The sequence below is a fragment of the Erinaceus europaeus genome, chromosome 5, assembly GCF_950295315.1.
Source record: "Erinaceus europaeus chromosome 5, mEriEur2.1, whole genome shotgun sequence".
Taxonomy (NCBI): Eukaryota; Metazoa; Chordata; class Mammalia; order Eulipotyphla; family Erinaceidae; genus Erinaceus; species Erinaceus europaeus.
The window spans coordinates 40,897,115-40,918,289 of NC_080166.1; the positions used below are offsets into that span (position 1 = coordinate 40,897,115).

At 40.4% G+C, this 21,175-nt stretch overlaps 1 protein-coding gene across 4 annotated transcripts in view; it reads right to left on the minus strand.

The window, feature by feature from the left end:
* Window positions 1–14,625: 14,625 nt before the first annotated feature.
* The window catches only part of MCCC2 (methylcrotonyl-CoA carboxylase subunit 2), a 94,350-nt gene continuing 87,800 nt past the window's right edge, over window positions 14,626–21,175 (minus strand). For all 4 annotated transcript variants that reach the window (XM_060191236.1, XM_060191234.1, XM_060191233.1 and 1 more), the window contains one exon: window positions 14,626–18,607. In XM_060191236.1, coding sequence (XP_060047219.1) covers window positions 18,490–18,607 — 118 coding nt within the window. In that variant the 3' untranslated portion in view covers window positions 14,626–18,489. The remainder of the gene's footprint in view (window positions 18,608–21,175) is intronic.

The following is a 21,175-nucleotide window of genomic DNA, read 5'->3' on the forward strand; positions in this document are numbered from 1 at the left end:
CCTGGAATGGAATTAGAGAATACTATGAAAGGAATGGTCTCAGGAGTCAGGCGGTAGCGCAGCGGGTTAAGTGCACGTGGCACAAAGCACAAGGACCTGCATAAGGATCCTGGTTCGAGCCCCCGGCTCCCCCGGCAGGGGAGTCGCTTCACAGGCGGTGAAGCAGTCTGCAGGTGTCTTTCTCTCCGCCTCTCTGTCTTCCCCTCCTCTCTCCATTTCTCTCTGTCCTCTCCAACTACAACGACATCAATAACAATAATAATAACTACAACAATAAAACAACAAGAGCAACAAAAGGGAAAATAAATATTTTAAAATAATAATAAAATTTAAAAAAAGAAAGGAAAGGTCTCACCCGAATGAGGAAGCTGAAGGGTTGTCATTGCATACCTGAAGTCTCTGGACACAGTCTGAAGTGAAGCATGCTGAGATGGCACTTGTTGCACTGATTAGGTTGCGATCAGCAGATGCAATATTATTTGATATGAATTGAGAGAAGCATGCAGGAAAGTGGGCCCCACCCTAAGGTTCCAGGACTGGGGGAACTAGAGGCTCTATTGTGGAAATATGAGGTTTCTGCTGTCTCATGGTTCAAAAAGACAATGGATAGGTATTGTTATCATCACATTATTTAGTAATTGGGTTAACTTTGAAAAGTCCCTTTGTTAGGGTTTGTTGTATAATACTCAGCATCTTGTATATAGCTGTGCCACCAGTTGCTTCTGTTCTACCTGGTCTAGACTTTTGAGAGAGTCAGTATATCAAAGACTCAGCCTATGTATTAAAAAGACTCAGTCTGTGTTTTCAAAAGTTCGAGACATACTATCAATTTTTCACCTCTCATATTAATTAACTAGTGATTTATATGACTACACTTTAATAGGAGTGTACATAACCACCATTCCCACCACCAAAAGACTGTGCCCCATCCCACCAAGCCCCCAACCCCGCCACCCCTGGAAGCCTAATGTCCACCCTCCCTCCCCCTCAGCAGCAACGGTCTTTCTTTCTCCCTCTCTCTCTTCCTTTCTTCTTAGTTTCTCTTTGCCCTATCAAATAGAAGAAAAAATATTAAAAGAAAAGAGCTTACAAGTGCTCTGTAAAGAAAAAGAGAGAGAGAGAGAGAGAGAGAGAGAAAGGAAGGGAAGGGAAGGGAAGGGAAGGGAAGGAAAGGAAAGGAAAGGAAAGGAAAGGAAAGGAAAGGAAAGGAAAGGAAAGGAAAGGAAAGGAAAGGAAAGGAAAGGAAAGGAAAGGAAAGGAAAGGAAAAGAAAGGAAAGGAAAGGGGTAAAGGAAGACTTTCATACTTGAGACTCCATGGTTTCAGGCTGAATCTCAATCATCACCACAACACAAAGCTGAAAAGTGGTCAAGTGAAAAGAAGAGAAAAAGAATAGAAACAGAGTCAGGAGGTGAACTCAAGCTGATTATTTAAAAAAAAAAAAACTATTGGAAGAATCCAAGATACCAGGACATGTCAGGTTCACAGAATCCCAGTAACCAGAGGATGCTAGGAAGCCCAGGGCAAGAATGAGCAACCTGTTCAAGCTCACTGGACTGTCACCTTTCATCTTTGTCCCCAGCTTCAGTCTGGTGCCCAGCTCTTGACTGGGAAGCAGGGTTTTGTTTGCTTGTTTGTTTGTTTGGTTGGTTTGGTTGTTTTTTGCCTCCAAGGTTATCGTTGGGGCTCAGTGCCTGCACTACAAATTCACTGCTATTAGAGGCCTTTTGTTTTCTATTTTGTTGCTCTTGTTATTGCTGTTGTTATTGTTGTCATTGTTGTTGGATAGGACAGACAGAAATCGAAAGAGGAGGGGAAAACAGAGGGGGGACAGGAAAAATATACACCTACAGACCCGCTTCACTACTTGTGAATCGACCCCCCTACATGTGGGGAGTCAGAGGCTCCAACTGGGATCCTTGTGCCGGTCCTTGAGCTTCGTGCCATGCATGCTTAACCTGCTGCACTACCAGGGAGCAGGGCTTTTTAGTTGACACATTCACCAGGACTGCACAGAAAAGGAGAGGGTGCAGTTCCCAAAGGAGAAGAGGATACCCTTCTTGCCAAAAGAGTCAAGTGCATTATAATCCAGGTTTAAGCCCACCTTCCATCCCCACTGCACTGGAAGAAGTTTCAGTACTATGATGTCTTTCCTTTTTTGATGTCTCTCTATCTCTCTATCTCTTTCTCTCCCTCTCTCCATATATATAACAGTCAACCTAGAGTATTGAAGCCCTGTGACAAGAAAAAAAAAAAACATAAGGAGGAAAAGGAAAAGAAGGTGAAGAAAAAAGGGAAGAACAAATGGAAATAAATCCTCAAGTTACTATCTGCTGCACAAGGATAGGGTCCAAGCCTTACTTATCCTTGTATCCCATCTCTAAGCTAGACACACAGTCTTCAGTAAATATTTATCTGGATTAAATAAATAGACTCCGACAAAACTGAAGAACAGATCATCCCTGTTGAGTGGTTCACACCAGCAGTCACCCAGTGTCATCTGGTGCATGTTTCTGCATAGGAGACCAAAGAAGACCACCTGGGAATGCAACAAGACAGGACAAGAACGACTTCAGGAACCTACCAAATCACCGGTGAGTGCAAATATGTGTGGCTCATGGACAGAGAGGAGCCTAGGGAGAGATTAAGTGGCTGGTAACAGCCCTGCAGTTTACCAGTTGAGACACCACCTCCAGTCTGTTTCACTAACAAAAAGATGGCTTAAGGGAGGAGAGGACTCCCCTAAGACTCACCAAATGCAAATTTGAGTCTCCATTGCTACTGCCTTCAGAAGCTGCAGCAGCAGGGGCGGGGGGGATGGCTCCCTGTGCTGACACCAGGGGACAGAGAACTAGAACTAGCCAGGAAACTCAGGAGCTTTGCATAACCACTACCCCACCCTGCTTTATCTTTGGTCAGGAGTCAGTGATTAAACTAAGAAGCCAACTTATAGTTTAAAAGCCCTTAGGCACCCATAGACTATAGGGAAGAAAAAGAACAAAAGAGGTTTTTAAGCCACTGTGCTCCAATTTAGGGATTAAAAAAATATTGAAATAACTGTCAATTTCCACAACTGTGAACCCTTTAAGTACCTTACATAGACAAAGTCAATCCAGGCATAAGTGACCAGTAATTTGAAAAGTACTGAGACAGGGACCTAATTACATACTATATAAAATGGTTAAACCAACAAGAAGAAATATTGGAGAAATGAACCAGGACAAGAGTCCAGCTAAAAGCCCCCCAAAAGTTGACGCACAAAATAATGAGGTCAACATCCAAACACTAGTTAAGGAAATAATCACAGGAGTGAGTAAAGAGTTTGCAAAAATTGTCATCAGAAATGCAGAAACACATCTAATCTTTGACAAAGGTGCCCAGACTATTAAATGGGGAAAGCAGAGTCTCTTCAACAAATGGCGTTGGAAAAAAATGGGTTGAAACATGCAGAAGAATGAAACTGAACCACTATATTTCACCAAATACAAAAGCAAATTACAAGTAGATCAAGGACTTAGATGTTAGACCACAAACTATCAGATACATAGAGGAAAATATTGGCAGAACTCTTTTCCACATAAATTTTAAAGACATCTTCAATGAAATGAATCCAATTACAAAGAAGACTAAGACAAGCATAAACCTATAGGACGACATCAAATTAAAAAGCTGCTGCACAGCTAAAGAAACTACTACCCAAACCAAGAAACCCCTCACAGGAGATGATCTTTACATGCCATATAGCAGACAAGAGGCTAATAACCAGAATATATAATGAACTTGCAAACAGACAACAAATAACCCCATCCAAAAATGGGGAGAGGACATGGACAGAATATTCACCACAGAAGAGATCCAAAATGCCAAGAAACACATGAAAAAATGCTCCAAGTCTCTGATTGTCAGAGAAATGCAAATAAAGACAACAATGAGATATCACTTCACTCCTGTGAGAATGTCAGAAAAAGTAACAGCAGCAAATGCTGGAGAGGGTATGGGGTCAAAAGAACCCTCCTACACTGCTGGTGGGAATGTAAATTGGTCCCACCTCTGTGAAGTACAGTCTGGAGAACTCTCAGAAGGCTAGAAATGGACTTACCCTATGACCCTGCAATTCCTCTCCTGGGGATATATCCTAAGGAACCCAACACACCCATCCAAAAACATCTGTGTACACATATGTTCTTGGCAGCACAATTTGTAATAGCCAAAACCTGGAAGTAACCCAGGTGTCCAACAACAGATGAGTGGCTGAGCAAGTTGTGGCATATCTATACAATGGAATACTGCTCAGCTATAAAAAATGGTGACTTCACCGTTTTCAGCCAATCTTGGATAGACCTTGAAAATTTCATGTTAAGTGAAATAAGTCAGAAACAGAAGGATGAATATAGGATGATCTCACAGGCAGAAGTTGAAAAACAAGATCAGTAAAGAAAAAACAAGTAGAACCTGAAATGGAATTGGCATATTGCTCCAAAGTAAAAGACTCTGGGGTGGGTGGGTGGGGAGAATACAGATCCAAGAAGGATGGCAGAGGACCTAGTGGGGGTTGTATTGTTATATGGAAAACTGGGAAATGTTATGCATGTACAAACTATTGTATTTACTGTTGAATGTAAAACATTAATTCCCCAATAAAGAAATTTAAAAAACAAACAAACAAACAAACAAAAAACCAGCCTGGGATGCAGCACAGCTGCTACGGCACGGGATTTGCAGGTAGGAGGCTGTACCCACTGCACCAGAGATTCTCCGGTGTGTCCTCTCTCCCGTCCTCCCCAATCTTAAATAAGAAAACGGGCCACAAGGTACACTGCTTTGCCCTGTGCACAACCCAGGTTTGAGCCCAGCCCCCACCACACTGAAAGAAGCTTTGGTGCTGTGGTCACTCTCGTTTTCTGTCACTATCTAAAACAAACAAATAAATATGAATTAAATAAATTAATGAGGGTAGAAAAAAAAGAAGAAAAAAGAAATGCAGAAACAACCAATGAGACTCTGAAAGAAAACACTCATTATCTCAAGGTTATTAGAGAGCTGAAAACTGAAATAGCTGAGCTAAGAACACAATTAGCTGAACAAGCTAAAACAGTATTAGAACAGGGTAACAAAATAGATGAACTCCAGAAAACAGTAGAGGGGAGAGCGAATAGAATAAATGAGACTGGAGACAGAATTAGCAAGTTCGAGGACAAATTAGAGAGAACTAAAAAAGAAGTAAGAGATCTCAAAAAGAGATTAAGAGATACTGAAAACAACAACAGAGACCTATGAGATGACTTCAAAAGAAATAATATATGCATTATTGGCTTACCAGAGGAAGAAAGATAGGGAAGGGAAGAAAGCACTCTTCAGGACATAATAGCTGAGAACTTCTCTTGTCTAGACAACATCAAAGACATAAAGGTTCAGGAGTGTGAAAGGCATACTGTTTGATCTTCTGCCCCTGCAACCCTCAACCCCTCAGCAGCATATCATCCCAGTACTGGAAGAGAAAAAGGGGGCCTGGGGACATGGAGAACAAAGTTGGGCACATGAAAAGAAAGAAGAACTGTGAGGTCAGACAAACTGTTGGTTCCTTATAGTCACCATCAAGTTCACACAACTTTAAAAAGTTTTAAAAATAGCATATCTGGTGTCAATATGGTCTCCTAACCTTTCTCTAGTCTGTTCTTTCTACAACCACAGTACCTCTCCTGCATTCATGCTAAGTCTTCATGACTTGTTGCTAATGTCTTATCACCTATGCACTTTTTTCTTTTTTTAATTTTTTATTAGTAATTTAACAATGATTAACAATATTGTAAGATTAACAATATTGTAAGATAATGGGTTACAGTTCTACCCCACTCCCACCACCATCTCCTATCCCCTCCACTGGAAGCTTCCCTACTTTATTTATTTATTTATTCTCTTTTGTTGCCCTTTTTATTATTATTGTTATTGATGTCATTGTTGGATAGGACAACAGAGAGAAATGGAGAGAGGAGGGGAAGACAGAGAGGGGGAGAGAAAGATAGAGACCTGCAGACCTGCTTCACAGCTTGTGAAGTGACTCCCCTGCAGGTGGGGAGCCAGGGGCTCGAACCAGGATCCTTACACCAGTCCTTGCGTTTTGCACCACCTGTGCTTAACCCGCTGCACTACTGTCCGACTCCCAACTTCCCTATTTTTTTATCCCTTGAGGAGTTTGGATCAAAATTATTTAAAGAGTGCAGAAAGTAGGAGGTCTGGCTTCTGTAATTGCTTCTCTGCTGGACATGGACATTGGTAGGTCAATCCATACCTCCAGCCTGTTTCTATCTTTCCCCAGTGGAGTAAGGCTCTGGAGAGGTGAGGTTCTGGGACACATTGATGAGGTCATCTGCCCAGGCATGTTTTCTGAATGAAATAAACACTGGTTTCCTAAACACTATAATCCTACTAGGTGATACTTATAAATTGCAGGTGGAGAACCTTAGCTAGTGCCAGGGCCCTAGAATTAGATGTGCCCCAAGGTAGAGATAAACTACAGCCAGTCACCATACAGTTGATCAGAAGAAGTCAGGTGAGAATACACACATATAATATCCCTAGCTAGGGCATTGTCAAGTGTGTGCCCTGTCCATCCCAAGCTTCAAGAAATATTTATTTGTAAAATTTATGCATTTTAAATATTCTTCAGACAAAACAAAAACAAAACTCAAAACACATTTATTTCTAAGGGAGAAAACATCAGGGTAAGGGTGCTTGAAACAATCATTATCCAAATGTCATAATGTCAGGCACATTCTTTTGATTCCATAAGATATTGAGTTTACTCCAGTTATCCTGTACACAATCTCCAGACCCTTGGGCAGCAACCGACATTCAGATTTATGGGTGACTGATGTGGCAATCCAACTGTCTTTCTGCCTGTGGGCAGGAGTCTCTGAAATATATAGACTTGCCTTGGAGCAGGATTGTATGATAATAAAACAGAGCCTGAAATACATGTCTCATGGTTTATTATTTGTCAAAAAATGTACCTGTAGACAGATAACATATATTTTAAACATAGATGCAAAGGGAACTAGGATTTCAAAAAACAAGTATCAGGGAGTCTAGGGTCAAGAAATTTCAACAGTTACTTCATTCTATACAGTAATGCTTATACCATAAATTACACTTATAAAGCATAATTTTTGACAAGCCATTTTCCCCTTTTGTACTTTAATTTTTTATTAGTGATTTATTATTGATGTACAAAGTTATAAGCGAGCAGGGGTATAACTCCACACCTTTCCTACCACCAGAGTTCTGTGTCCCCAATCCATCCACTTGAAACTGCAGTAGTTCTCCCAAGATCACACATATGGGTTGACTATTCATATATATATCTTTTTTTCTGTGATCCTGCCTTTTCTTCCTTTCTAAGTCAAACCTAATACTAAGTGTCCTTTTCTTCTTTTTTTTTTATTGATTTAATAATGATCATTAAGACCATAGGATAAGAGGGGTACAATTCCACACTATTCCCACCACCTGAGTTCCATATCCCATCCCCTCTATTGGAAACTTTCCTGTTCTTTATTCCTCTGGGAGCATGGACCCAGGATCATTATGAGGTGCAGAAAGTAAAAGGTCTGACTTCTGTAATTACTTCTCCACTGGACATGGATGTTGGAGGGTCAGTCCATACTCCCAGCATGTCTCTATCTTTCCCTACTGGTGCAAGGGTCTGGAGAGGTGGGTTTCCAGAACACACTGGTGAAGTCATCTGTCCGGGGAAGTCAGATTGGCATTATAGTAGCATCTGCAACTTGGTGGCTGAAAAAGCATTAAAATATAAAGCAGAACAAATTGTCTAATAATCAGGAAACTAAAGGTCAGAATATAGCAGATGAGATTTGGGGGTCTCCATTTTGGAAAAGGCTAAAAGGTCTGTTTAGGGGATATTTCAAAATATATTTGAAATATATTTCAAATATATTTTTAATATATTAACTTTTGCCTGATCCAGACAGCTAACATGCAGGTGGGCTAACGCTATTGTGTTATAGTTCGAAAAAGGACTAGAAAGCTGGATCAGGGAAGAGAGTAGCTCCCAAATATGGGAGAAGTATATACATTTTGTTAATTGTAAACCCCATCGATATGATCTGGAGTCCAAATTCAGCACACGAGCCTGTGTATCCTGTGCATCCCTGTAGGTCTGTGCTCACATTCTGTGGTCATGGCTAGGAACATCTTAGGCTGTACTCATTGCAGGACCGTCTTTCTAGCCTGGTAGAATATGTTGACCCAACCTCCCTTTAGAGAATGGGACAGTCCCTACCAATATTGACCCACATTCAGGGCAAGGTCCTGTAGAGGACCACAAGAGGGTCCTAGTAGAGATGTTCCTGATGGAGATAACCAGTGAGGTCTAGGCCCAACATGTCTATGTGGGAATCCCAGGATTCCCTGACTAGGGTCCTGCATGATGGGGAAAGCAAAAAGGAAGGTCTATTTCTAACCTTGTAAGCGTTCTCCAGACTGCTCTCCACAGGAATTGGACCAATTTACATTCCCACCAGCAATGCAGAAGGGTTCTTATGTCCCAACAACCTCTCCATCATATGTTGCTGCTGTCATTTTTGATGTATGACATTCTCACAGGGTTGAGAGGATATCTCATTGTTGTCTTTATTTGCATATCTCTGACATTCAGTGACCTGGAGCAATTTTTCATGTATGTTGGCCTTTTGTAGATATCAAATGATGAACTTTGAATGAACTGTAAGGCAGGCAGCCATGTGGCCTGCAGTTAATGGAGAGAGGCAGTGAGGTCTCTGCGGGCTTGAGAGTCAGGAAGGGAAGAACTTAGTCTGAGAGACGGTTTCTCCCCTTTGCTCACCTCGGTTGAGAGACTAACAAGAGGGTATCTTCTCAGACCTCCATCCAAGGATGGGGGAGTTCTCCCTAAGCTCTATCAAACCTACACAGAGCCCCAAGTCTTGTCTTTTCTTCCTTTCTAAGTCATACCTAATACTTCTGAGTGTCCTTTTTTCTTTTCTTTTTTTTTTTTCTTCTCTCTGGGTCCTGGTGGAACTGGAGTTTAGAGCCCTGACCATCTTTACCTAACATTTACCCCTCTGGGAGTATGGACCAAAATTATTTTTTGGGTGCTGAAGGTGTGAGGTCTGGCTTCTATAATTGCTCCTCCACTGGACATAGGCATTGGCAGGTTGATTCATATACCCAATTGTTTCTCTTTCCCTAGTGGGGTAGGGCTCTGGTGAGGTGAGGTTCCAGGACACACTGGTGAGGTCATCTGCCCAGAGAAGTCAGGTTGGCATCATGATAGCATCTGCAACTTGGTGACAAGTTATTTTTCTTATTTGTGAATAATAGTGGTATACAAGATTGTAAAATTACAGAGTATAGTTCCACACCACATTCACCACCAAAGTTCTGTGCCCTCACCCTCCCAGTGATAACCACAATAGTTCTCATAAAGTTTTAGACAGTTTATTTCTAATTGGTTTTTTTTGGGGGGGGATAATTGTTTTGGTTTTTTGCAAGTTCATGTGTTTCAGTTCTCCAGTGTCTACTTATAAGTGAAACCATTCAGTCTTCCACCTCTTATCTATAGAACAGAATTTAGCAACATGCCTTAAAAGGGTGCATACACTTTGATCCAACAGTTCCACTTCTAGAAATTTGTACTGAGAAAACAATCACAATTAGGAAAAGAAAAACCTGTAAAATACTAGTAGCAGGACTATCTGTAGTTATAGGAAACCAGAAATGACCCAGCAGAGTGGTTAAGTTGAATAGGACATTTATACAAAGTGGTATCATGCAACAGTGAAGTCAATGTAGATTGATATCAAATGACATGAAATGGTATCAAAACACTCAGTAGTAATAAAGATTAAAGAACAACATTTTGGAAAAAAATAAATCCTTAAATGGAGAATAGTAAACAACAAGTATTTACACCTCCGAGTTCATTGCTGCATTATTTATAAGACAAGACCTGAAAATGATTTTTATCTTAGTGAATGAATTAATAAAGAAACTATAAGGGTGGGAAAGATAGCATAATGATTATGCATACTCTCATTCCTAAGGCTTCCAGGTCCTAGGTTCAATTCCCATTAAGAGCTGAGCAGTGCTCTGGTATTTTAAAAAAATTAAAAAGCAGCTATTATATATATATACACACATATATGCACACAGATGTACATGTGATGGATGGAATATGAAAAAAAACATTAAAAAACTCTGGTGGGGGGTCAGGCGGTGGCGCAGTGGGTTAAGCGCATGTGGCACAAAGCGCAGGGACCGGCGTAAGGATCCCGGTTCGAGCCCCCGGCTCCCCACCTGCAGGGGAGTCGCTTCACAGGCAGTGAAGCAGGTCTGCAGGTGTCTATCTTTCTCTCCCCTTATCTGTCTTCCCCTCCTCTCTCCATTTCTCTCTGTCCTATCCAACAACGAATTGCATCAACAAGGGCAATAATAATAACCACAACGAAGCTACAAGGGCAACAAAAGGGGGAAAAAATGGCCTCCAGGAGCGGCGGATTCATGGTGCAGGCACCGAGCCCAGCAATAACCCTGGAGGAGGAAGAAAAAAAAAAAAAAAAAACTCTGGTGGTGTGAACTATGTGGAATTGTAACTGCTGTCTTGCAATCTTGTCAATCATTATTAAGACACTAATAAAAATTTAATAAAAAAAAGAAATCTTGCCATTTAGGACATAAATGGACCTTGAGGGAATTAAGCTAAGGGAAATAAGTAAGAAAACAATATAAATATCATATGATCTAAAGTACATTTGAAATCTAAATCAAGAAATGCAAGCACATAGATACAGAGAACAAATTCGTGCTTGCCAAAGTACTAATAAGGAGTAAACAAGAAGAATTAAGATATCAGATCCAAAAAACTTCTGGTTGGGTTCAACAAATGATAACTCAATGCTTAAACAACTGGGAGGAAGTCTAAGGTCATCCGATAAAAAGAGGACTACAAAAATTGGATAAGGACAAGAGACTGGCCCACTTAATAATGGCCCTTTTGGTCAATATCATACCACCTCATGATCTGAGGCCCTAGTCAGAGAATCCTTGGATTCCCACACAAATATGATGGGCCTAGACCTCTAATGGACCTCTTTCTGCACCACCACTGGTCACTTCTATCAGGAACATCATCACAAACCCTTTTGTGGCCTTTCCCAGGACTTTGCCCTCAACATAAAGCAGTGATGGTAGGAACTGCCCTAGTTTCCAAAGGGAGCCTGGATATCCTGCCCTGCCACTTGAGGAAAATTGGCCCTGAAATGAGTTCAGACTGTAATATTCCCAGCTGTGACCATGAGCCATAAACTCAGACCAACAGGGACTCAGAGGTTACACAGACTTTGATGCTAAATATATATATGTGCCCTAGGTTGAGTAGATGGAGAATTTTTTTCAAGAATGGAAGCTACTCTCTTGCCTAATCCAATTTTCTAGCCCTTTTCTCTACTCTGACACCATTTTCTCAGACCATATTTTTATTCAACCTCATACTAGCTATTAAACTCAAGCAAGAGCTACTCATCTGCTCTGCTCCTACTTTTTGGTTCCTGTTCATTAACCATTTTGTCTCACTTTATGTCCTGCCACCTTCCAGACACCATGTTGTGCCGGGCTAGCCTCACAGGTGGGAGAAAGACGACCAGGGACTCATGGCTGGGAACGCAGTTCAATCTTTATTGATGAGCAGGGATGCAGTTCAACAATCTATCTCTATTCATTAGAAAATACTGTCCTTCATATCTCCTGAGGCAGAAGTGTCAGGAAGACGAAGTACGTTGGATAGGGGGTGGGGAGAAGGAAAAAGCATGCGAACCAGTGGGGATTAAACCAGTGAAATCAATGATTATGTAAATAGACCATAGTGGTAAGCAATACAAGCGAACCTAACGTGATGATCAAAACAGAAGGTCTTTTTCGGGGTGTCTCTCTCCTTCTCCAGCAGGGTGGTCTCCAGGGGAAAGGTAACGGGCTGGTTCTTTCTCGCTCACGACAAGGGTGACACGAAGTAAAAGACACCAGGGGACTCTTAGCGTGCCTAGAATCTGAGTCCTAGAGTCCCAGAATCCTAGAGTCTGTCTATTAGCAAAATTGACATGACTTAAATAGAAAAACAATGGAGGTAATTATTGTTGAAATATGACAGAAATTACAGGTTTCTTAACAGTCAGCATGCCCCTAAGGTAGGGGGCTGGTATGACAGGAATTGATGAGATACAAGACAGTTATTCTCCATAACACAAGCAACTTAATTATCCAAAGGTATTTGAGAGAAGCATAGAGGTTAAACTCGTAGGGTGAAACAGAGAGAAGATGAATATCAAGAGGCCATATAGTTTGGAATTTCTCTTGTCTGGGGTCTGAGGTGTGTGATGAAGTGTGTGATAAGGTGTGTTCTTCTGTGATCAGAAGGTGACTTTGAATAAGTGAATTTGCAGCCATGTGGCCTGTGGTTAATGGAGGGAAGTACTGGGGTATCTGTGGGCCTGAGAGTCAAGAAGGAAAGAACCAAGTCTGAGTTTCCCCCCTTATGCTCACCTCGGTTGAGAGAGACTTACCAAGAGGTTATCTTCTCAGACCTCCATCCAAAGATGGGAGTGGTTCTCCCTAAGCTCTATCAGGCTTACACATGTTCCCAACAGGTCTTATAAGCAGAATTTAGAAGTATACCAACAGTGCCTCTCTCTTTCCCTAGTAGGGTGGGCTCTGTAGAAGCTGAGCTCCAGGACATATTGATGGGGTTGTCTGTTCAGGGAAGTCTGTTCAGCATCATGCTAGCATCTGGTACCTGGTGACTGAAAAGAGAGTTAACATACAAAGCCAAACAAATTGTTGAACAATAATGGACCTAAAGGCTGGAATAGTACAGATGAAGAGTTGGGGGGGGTTCCTCCATTTTGTAGATAGCTAGTAGACATATTTTAGTCATATTTCAAAGGGCCTGTGGCTATACTAGTTTTTTTTTTTCCCCGAGCCTGAAATGTGATATGCAGGTGGATCCAAGTTATTGTCTGGGGCGGCGATGTCATGGCTGGAAAAGTGGAGTCAAGTAGGCCGAACCCCAGCAACAACTATGGTGGAAAAAAAGAGACTATGTGATCACCTTTGCTCTCCAAAAAAGTCTTATTAATGAAATAATTCCTAACCTTGCTATTTTCTATCCATGTACATGTCCTTTCTGTATTGGTGTCTTGCACACAAGCATGCAAGTCTGGTAAATTATCAGTTTTTTCCCCCTTCAACAACAGGTACTTCTGCTAGTGTAGGAAATTCATTTTAAAAATTTTTCAACATATTCTAAATTTTAAAACATTTTTCTTGAAAACTGAAAAACAAAGAAAATTTGATTTGTTTTCACACTTTAAAAAATGTCCAGAGGAACTTACCTAGAGACTACTTAGTTCTATTTTTATTCATTTACTTTGCCATCAAGTTTATCACTGGTGCACCATGACTACAGGACAACTCTAGTATTCCCTGCAGTCCTTTTCCCCTCCCTTTTTTCTTTGATTAGAGACAGAGATAGAGAGGGAGAGACAGAGGAGAGATATCTGAAACACTGGTTCACCATATGTGAAGCTTCTCCCCCACAGGTGGGAAACAGGTGCTTGAACCTGTGTCCTTAAGCATGAAAATGTGTGCACTCTGTCAGGTATGCTACCATCTGGTCCCAGCTGTTCACATTATGCTGACTGAAATTCATAACTATAATAACCAAAATACAAACTAACACCCTCAAATAGTCTCATTACAAAAAATTAAAGTAATATTCAAAGCAGTAGATGCATGAAGTAGCCACACTGTGGTAACTATTTCACAATATAGTCCTATATCAAATCAGTACTGTGCACCTCAAATATATAGTTAACTACTATTATATATACAAGAGGGCGGGACAAAAATCCTATAGGTTTAGTGAAGGGTGAAATGTGCTGATCTCTATTGAGGGAAAATTTGGAGACGTACCCTTGTACAACAACTATTCTGTAAATCAAAATTTTGTCAATAAAGCTGGAAAAATGATGCCTATTTTGGTAATTGTACAAAATGTCTTAAGAGTGATAACCATGATCTTCCTAACAAAGACAAAATATCCATGAAATATGTTCTACCAAAGGAATACCACATGATCCTGATATAAAGAAAGTCATTTTTAAAATGGATATAATTTTTTACTGAAATTTTAACATAGTATATATACTTTATATATAATTTATCTTAAAGACTTAGTATGTTTCTTCTAAAACACAACCTCTCAATTGGGATTATCTATCTGTATACATCTCAAAAAAAACTAGACAGAGTTCCTGATACAACCTCATTGATAGGGTGGGTATACAGAACTTTGGTGGTGGGCATGGTGTAAAACTATGCACTGTAATCTTACAATCTTGTAACCTACTATTAATCATAAATATAAATAAATAAATAAATAAATAAATAAATTCTACCTCAGGCTGGGAAAATAGCACAATGATTACACAGACTCTCATACCCAAGACATAAAAGGTCCCAGGTTCAATCTCCAGCACCACCATAAGCCACAATTGAGCAATGCTCTGGAAATAAATAAATAAAGTTTTAATCACAAACACAAGTTTGAAATTTTAATTTTATTGAGAAAGTATCTATTATTAAATCATACCATCAATCACTTAATTTTAATACTGTGTGATCCTAGTACATCAATTATAATACATATTTTATTTTCACTCTTTCACCAAGTGCTAGGCACTGGAGATACAGGGTAAACAGGAAAGTCCTTGCTCAGTAGTGTTTACATTCAGCAGAAGGGCATGTAGTATCTGAGTCTAGAATTCGGAGGCACAAAAAAGTATTTATGAAAAAGCAAAAATCGAAATCTGTGGCAGTGGGAAACTTGTATTGTAGATGCTAAGGTAGGAAAGATTTCATAGACTCAATAAACTAGAAGAAATCCTGACTTGCTGGAGCACCAAGTACTAAATATTATCAAGGAGATGAGACTTAAAAAAGCTGATGACTGGGAGTCCAGCGGTAGCGCAGTGGGTTAAGCGCACGTGGCGCAAAGCGCAAGGACCAGTGTAAGGATACCGGATCGAGCCCCCTCCCCACCTGTAGGGGAGTCGCCTCACAGGCGGTGAAGCAGGTCTGCAGGTGTCTATCTTTCTCTTCCCCCTCTGTCTCCCCCTCCTCTCTCCATTTCTCTCTGTCCTAACAACGACGACATCAACAACAACAACTACAACAACAATGAAAAACAATAAGGGCAACAAAAAGGGAAAAATAAATTTAAAAAAAAAAAAAAGAGCTGATGATTAAGACCACGAAGGGTGTTAGGATTTGGCACTTCCAGGGAACTGGTGGATGATTTTAAATAAAAGAACATGACCCACATGCTAAGAATAGCCATTCTAATATCAAAGGAATGGACAGGTCAGACTAGATAAGAAATGGATACATGTAGAACATTTCTAAGGTTTGCACATGTAAAAGACAAAAACAGTGATGGAATTCAAGAAATAGGAATCAATAATTCAATAAATCAATAGAACCTGACCGTTGAATTTGAGGTTCCTGTAAGATAATCAGTGTAGACATGTTATACATGTGCAGGTCTGGACCTCTGGGGAGAACTACGTTAAAAACTGAATATGGTCGGGGAGTCCTGAGATTCCCAAACAGACATGATGGGCCTAGACCTCAAATAAATCCCTCTTTCCATTGTTACCAGTCATCTCTATCAGGAACAAAAAAATAGACCCCTTTGTGGGTCCCCATAGGACCTTGCCCTCAACTTGGATCAACAACGGTAGAGAATGTTCCCCATCCTCCAAAGGGAGGATGGACAACATACTCTATGCTACACCTGAGGAAGATGGGTCCCGATATTAGGGCAGCTTGGAATGTTCCTACTCATGACCAAAGAATGTGAGCTCAGGTCTACAGGGAAGCAGAGGTCACATAGGCTCCTAAGCTGAATATGGGCCCCAGACCAAATCAAATAGATGGGGCTTACAGTCAACAATATTTATACCCCTTCCCCATATTAGGGAGCTACTCTCTTCCCTGGTGCAGCTTTTTGTTCCTTCTCCAGCCATGACATCATCTCCCCAGACAATAGCTTGGATCCACCTGCATATCACATTTCAGACTCAGGGGGAAAAAATCTAGTATAGCCACAGGGCCTTTGGAATATAACTAAAATGTGCCTACTAGCTATCTACAAAATGGAGGAACCCCCCCAACTCATCTGCACTATTCCAGCCTTTAGGTCCATGACTGGACAACAATTTGTTTGGCTTCATGTGTTAACTCTCTTTTCAGCCACCAGGTTCCAGATGTTAGCATGATGCCGACCAGACTTCCCTGGAGAGACAACCCCACCATTGTGTCCTGGAGCTCTGATTCCTCAGAGCCCCACCCTACTAGGGAAAAAGAGAGGCAGGCTGGGAATATGGATCAACCTGTCAATGCCCATGTTCAGCAGGGAAGCAATTACAGAAGCCAGAGCTTCCACCTTCTGCATCCCACAATGACCTTGGGTCCATACTCCCAGAGGGTTAAGAATAGGAAAGCTATCAGGGGAGGGGATGGGATACAGAGATCTGGTGGTGGGAGTTGTGTGAAGTTGTACCCCTCTTATCCTATGGTTTTGTCATTGTCTTCTTTTTATAAATAAAAAAATAATAAAATTTTTTAAAAAACTGAATATGGGGCCAGGTGTACTTGGTTAAGCACACAGATTACTATGAGCAAAGACTCAGGCTTGAACCCCCACTTTCCACCTGCAGTGGGGCATTCCACAAGTGAAGCAGGTACTGCAGGATTCATTCTCTCTCTCTCTCTCTCTCTCTCTCTCTCTCTCTCTCTCTCTCCCTCCCTATTGTCTCTTCCCCTCTTAAAGTAAAAATGTGGCAGCCAGATGGGTTAAGTTTATAGTTCAAGCACCAAGCCCCAGCAATAACCTTGGCAATAAAAAAATAAGACAAAAAAAAAAAACAAAAAAACTGTGAATGGCCTGAATAGTTAGAAAACTAGTGCCATAAAGGTTGTGGGGTACTTAAAAAATCAACAAGAAACCAAGGCATGAGAACCACATACACTCAAGAATGAGATATGCCAAGGGGTAGGATGGGGAATGAGAAGCTAATGTTTAATAAGTTCACAATTTCAGTTTAAGATGATGAAAAGTTATAGAGATGGATGTACAATGTGAATACACTCACTACCACAGAAATGTCTGTAAAATGGCTAAGATGGTTAAAAAAAACATATGAATAGAAAATTTTAGATTACTTGTCTCTTTTTAAACAAGAGTATATTAATTCACATTACTGATGAAAAATCAAGACAAGTAATGAAGACGAAGTGGATGCAGGAAATATCAGAGGGAGAAAGGCCTATAGAAAAGCTGAACAAGGGTGGGGGTAGATAGCATAGTGGTTATGCAAAGAGAATATCATGCCTGAGGCTCCAAAGTCCCAGGTTCAATCCCCCACACCACCATAAGCCAGAGCTGAGCAGTGCTCCTCTCCCTCAAAAATAAAATAAATAAAATAATTTTAAAAAAAAAGAAAAGAAAAGCTGAACAAGGGGGACAGGTGGTGGCACACCTGGTTAAGTGCTCACATTATGGTACACAAGGACCTGAGTTCAAGCCCTGTGTCCCCACATGCAGAAGCTTCACGAGTGGTAAAGCAGGGGTGCAGGTGTCTCTCTGTTTCTCTCCCTCCTCCTCCCCTCTCAACTTCTCTCAATCCAATAATGAATAAATAAAATAAAATAAAATAAAATAAAATAATAGCTTAACAAGAACTGTCAAAAAACCTAGAGTGCCACAGGACAGAAGCTAAGGACAGACGGCATTTCTTCAAACAAGTGACTTCAAACAAGTGACTAAATTCTGTGACTAGTGTCACAGAATTTAACCAAATATAGTCAGAAAAGAACCGCCAGTAGCATGAAGGTTAATGGTAACTTTGAAGACAGTTGTGAGCCAGAAAGGAATAGGGCCAGCAGAGACAGTAGAAAACAGAACTTAAAAAGTGCAGGCAAGAAACCTAACTCACTGGGAAAAGAGAGGATTCTTCTTAAAAATGTGTTAAACTATCATCATGCACAACCATCAAAGCAAATCATCTCAATGGAAGTACAACTTTATTTATAAACTAAATAATACCCAGGTTTACAGTTTCATATAGAACTGTTCATACTACTTGTAGGTTATAAAGGATAACAAATTATTCTCTAGGTGGTAAAACTGAGCCATAGAAAATTTTGAGAAAACTCAAAAGAAAATGAAGTTCATCAAATAAATATCTCCACCGATTTTTTTTTTAACTTAGAAAAGTACAACATACTTGTGTTAGGAAAACAATGTCATGTAGTAACTATATGTTGAAAACATCTAAACTTTTAGTGCTACCAATATATTAATTTTTGGTGCATAGTCAACAAAAGACACTTCCTCTGCCAGCTACATCCTGAAGATGCCAAAATCAGTCTTCTGGATTGGTGCATTGAGAGCAGCACTGATGCTGAGACCTAAGACCAGCCTGGTGTCCACTGGATCTATAATCCCATCATCCCAGAGCCTGATAAGAGAACAAAACACAAATTATCAGGAATCCAGCCAACAAAGTTTTAACTAGCTTCCAGGCACTACTGTCTCATAACAGAGACCTTGCTTGGCATGACTTCCATCCTAGGACCCACAGAGTGCCACACTGAGCTTATAGCCTCAGGGACTACTTACTATAAGATTCTAAAGGGATCACCTATTTAAATTATTTTTATTTATTTTAGGAAGAACTTCTGTCCCTCTTCTGCCCACACAAGCAGAAGAAATCACATTAGTATCTTCCTGTGACTCAGATGGAAAGTGACATAAACCAGGCAATAGTCTCTACTGGAAAACATCCAGGCTCTCAAGAAGAAGGAAAGAAAAAACAAACCTGAAGTAGATTGCAGTACATTTTTTATTAATGAAGTAAGCCCTTTCATATACAATTCTAAAATTTCAGCTGCAGGATAAAATAAAAAGTAAAGGTTTAAACTGCTTTCAGAAGAAATTTTGATTTGAACTTACTAAAGAGAGAGAAATAGTGCTTTTCAAAGGCCACTAGTAGGTGGTAATCTTGGCTTTCTTTAAACAAACTGCATCCAGTATCTAGACACAGCATCAATTATTAAACCACATTTACACCGACAGGCCATGAATCAAATCTTTGCTCATAAAACATTCATAACAGGGACCCTGCGGAATCAACAGTTAGTGAAAAAAATAAAGCCAATCTTGTAATGTATAATCAGATCAATTGATTAAGCTGCCTTCTGAAGCCTGTAGTTGAGGAATACAGCCAGGAGGAGGATGTGAGGGCTGCTTCATTGGTGGCCATTAAAAGACTGTTCCAGTAAGAAGCTCATGTCATATGCCTGCTTAAAAGTATGATTATAGAATCAACTGAGTAGAAGACAAAGCATACATCTGGCATGCTGTTGACAGAAGGATTAGGCAACAAAGACCATCACAGTAGCAGAGCTACTCTGAAAAGGCACAGCTCTCTGAAAAGACAAGTCTAGCTATGTTGACATCTACACAGATGGCAGGATTTCAAGCTGAGATTAAGCCCAAGAAAGGTGTCATAAATTGGTTTGAGAATTAGCTTGACTCTTGAAAGATGCTGTCTCTGCACCACCAGCTGTTTCAGTAGGAGGGTTTAAACACTTATAAAGTAGCAAACACCTTACTATCTTTTAGCATTTATTTCCAGAGATCTATCTAAGCCAACTGCTTTCCAGCCTTGAACCATTACAAAAATAATGCAACCATGAAAATAAGTATTTCTCAGGAGATGAAGTGCCTTAGCCAGGACTGAAAAAGAAACAAATGGCTCACACAAAATATTCTATTTCAAACTTTAGTATTTTTACTGCCCTTGTGAACTTCAGTCAAAAATCTTATGTGCTAAAAACAAACAACTGTAGGGGAGATTATAGTAAACATTTCCTCAAGCCTTTATATAGTTTCCTATTTTCACTTGTTTCTACTGGCTTCTATGCAAATCTATTAAAGTGGTGGTCAAAAAAATGTATTTCTCAAATCCAAGACTACAAAATATTTTGTTCTTATTAAATGAATCACAACCCATCACATTAAGATATACCTGTACAGTTGCTTGTAAAAGCATAAATTTAACAAGAGAAATAGACTTTAAAAATTTTTGAGTAGCATCATTTAAATTCTGAAGCTAATATGATCTTGAAAGTAAGTATAAGGGCCAGGGAGATAACACAGGGCAGCATCTAGGATTTGCCTGTGAAAAGTTCTGGGTTTGATCCCCCAGCACTGCCAATAGCTAGAACTGAGTTAAGAAAAAAAAAAGCTGGGGGAAGGGAGAACGGGGCAGCAAAAAAGTACACCTGGGAGCCCACCTGCTTTGCTATGTGGGTGGCCATAGAGACAGAGAGAAATCAAGAGAGAAAAGGGAGAGACACTTGCAGTGCTGCTCCACTGATCATAAAGCTTCCCCCCTGAAAGTGGGGAGCAGAGGCTTGAACCTGGGTCCTTGAGAACTGTAATGTGTGTGCTATACTTGTCGCCCTGTGGATCTCTTATCTGAAAAAATTCAGCCCAGAGTAGTCCTGATGACCAAAAGGTGGGGGAGGGGAGAGAAAGGAGATGGCGGAGGGGAAAGGGGGAGGAAAAGGAGTAAAAACAAAAGGGAAGAAGAAATACATTCAGTCTTTGTAACCCCAGTGCTAGTAACAGTGCCTGCCACAAAAGATGCATTCAAATGATTAAAATTAATCCATGGGGAGTCTAACTTTTTATTTTCTCCAGGTTGCCTTTCCCAGTAAATGGCATAAATCATAGCATAATCTAATTTTGGAAGACACAAATAGTTTTCTTTTCTCCATCTGCCCAAGGGATAAAAAGTAGACATGAAACTTAGATTAGTTTTCAGAATGTAGAACATTAAGATTTCTAAGAGAGGTTAGAAAGTGCAAGCTGTTGAGTCTCCAGCTGGGATGGATCCTGAGAATTTATTATCTCATTAAGAACCATGAGCTGCAACAGTTGGTGTGTGAGGTAATTACTGGTGTTGACACAGGGAGGGACCCTGGCTGTGGCTAATCACTTTCTGAATGCTCGTTAATGA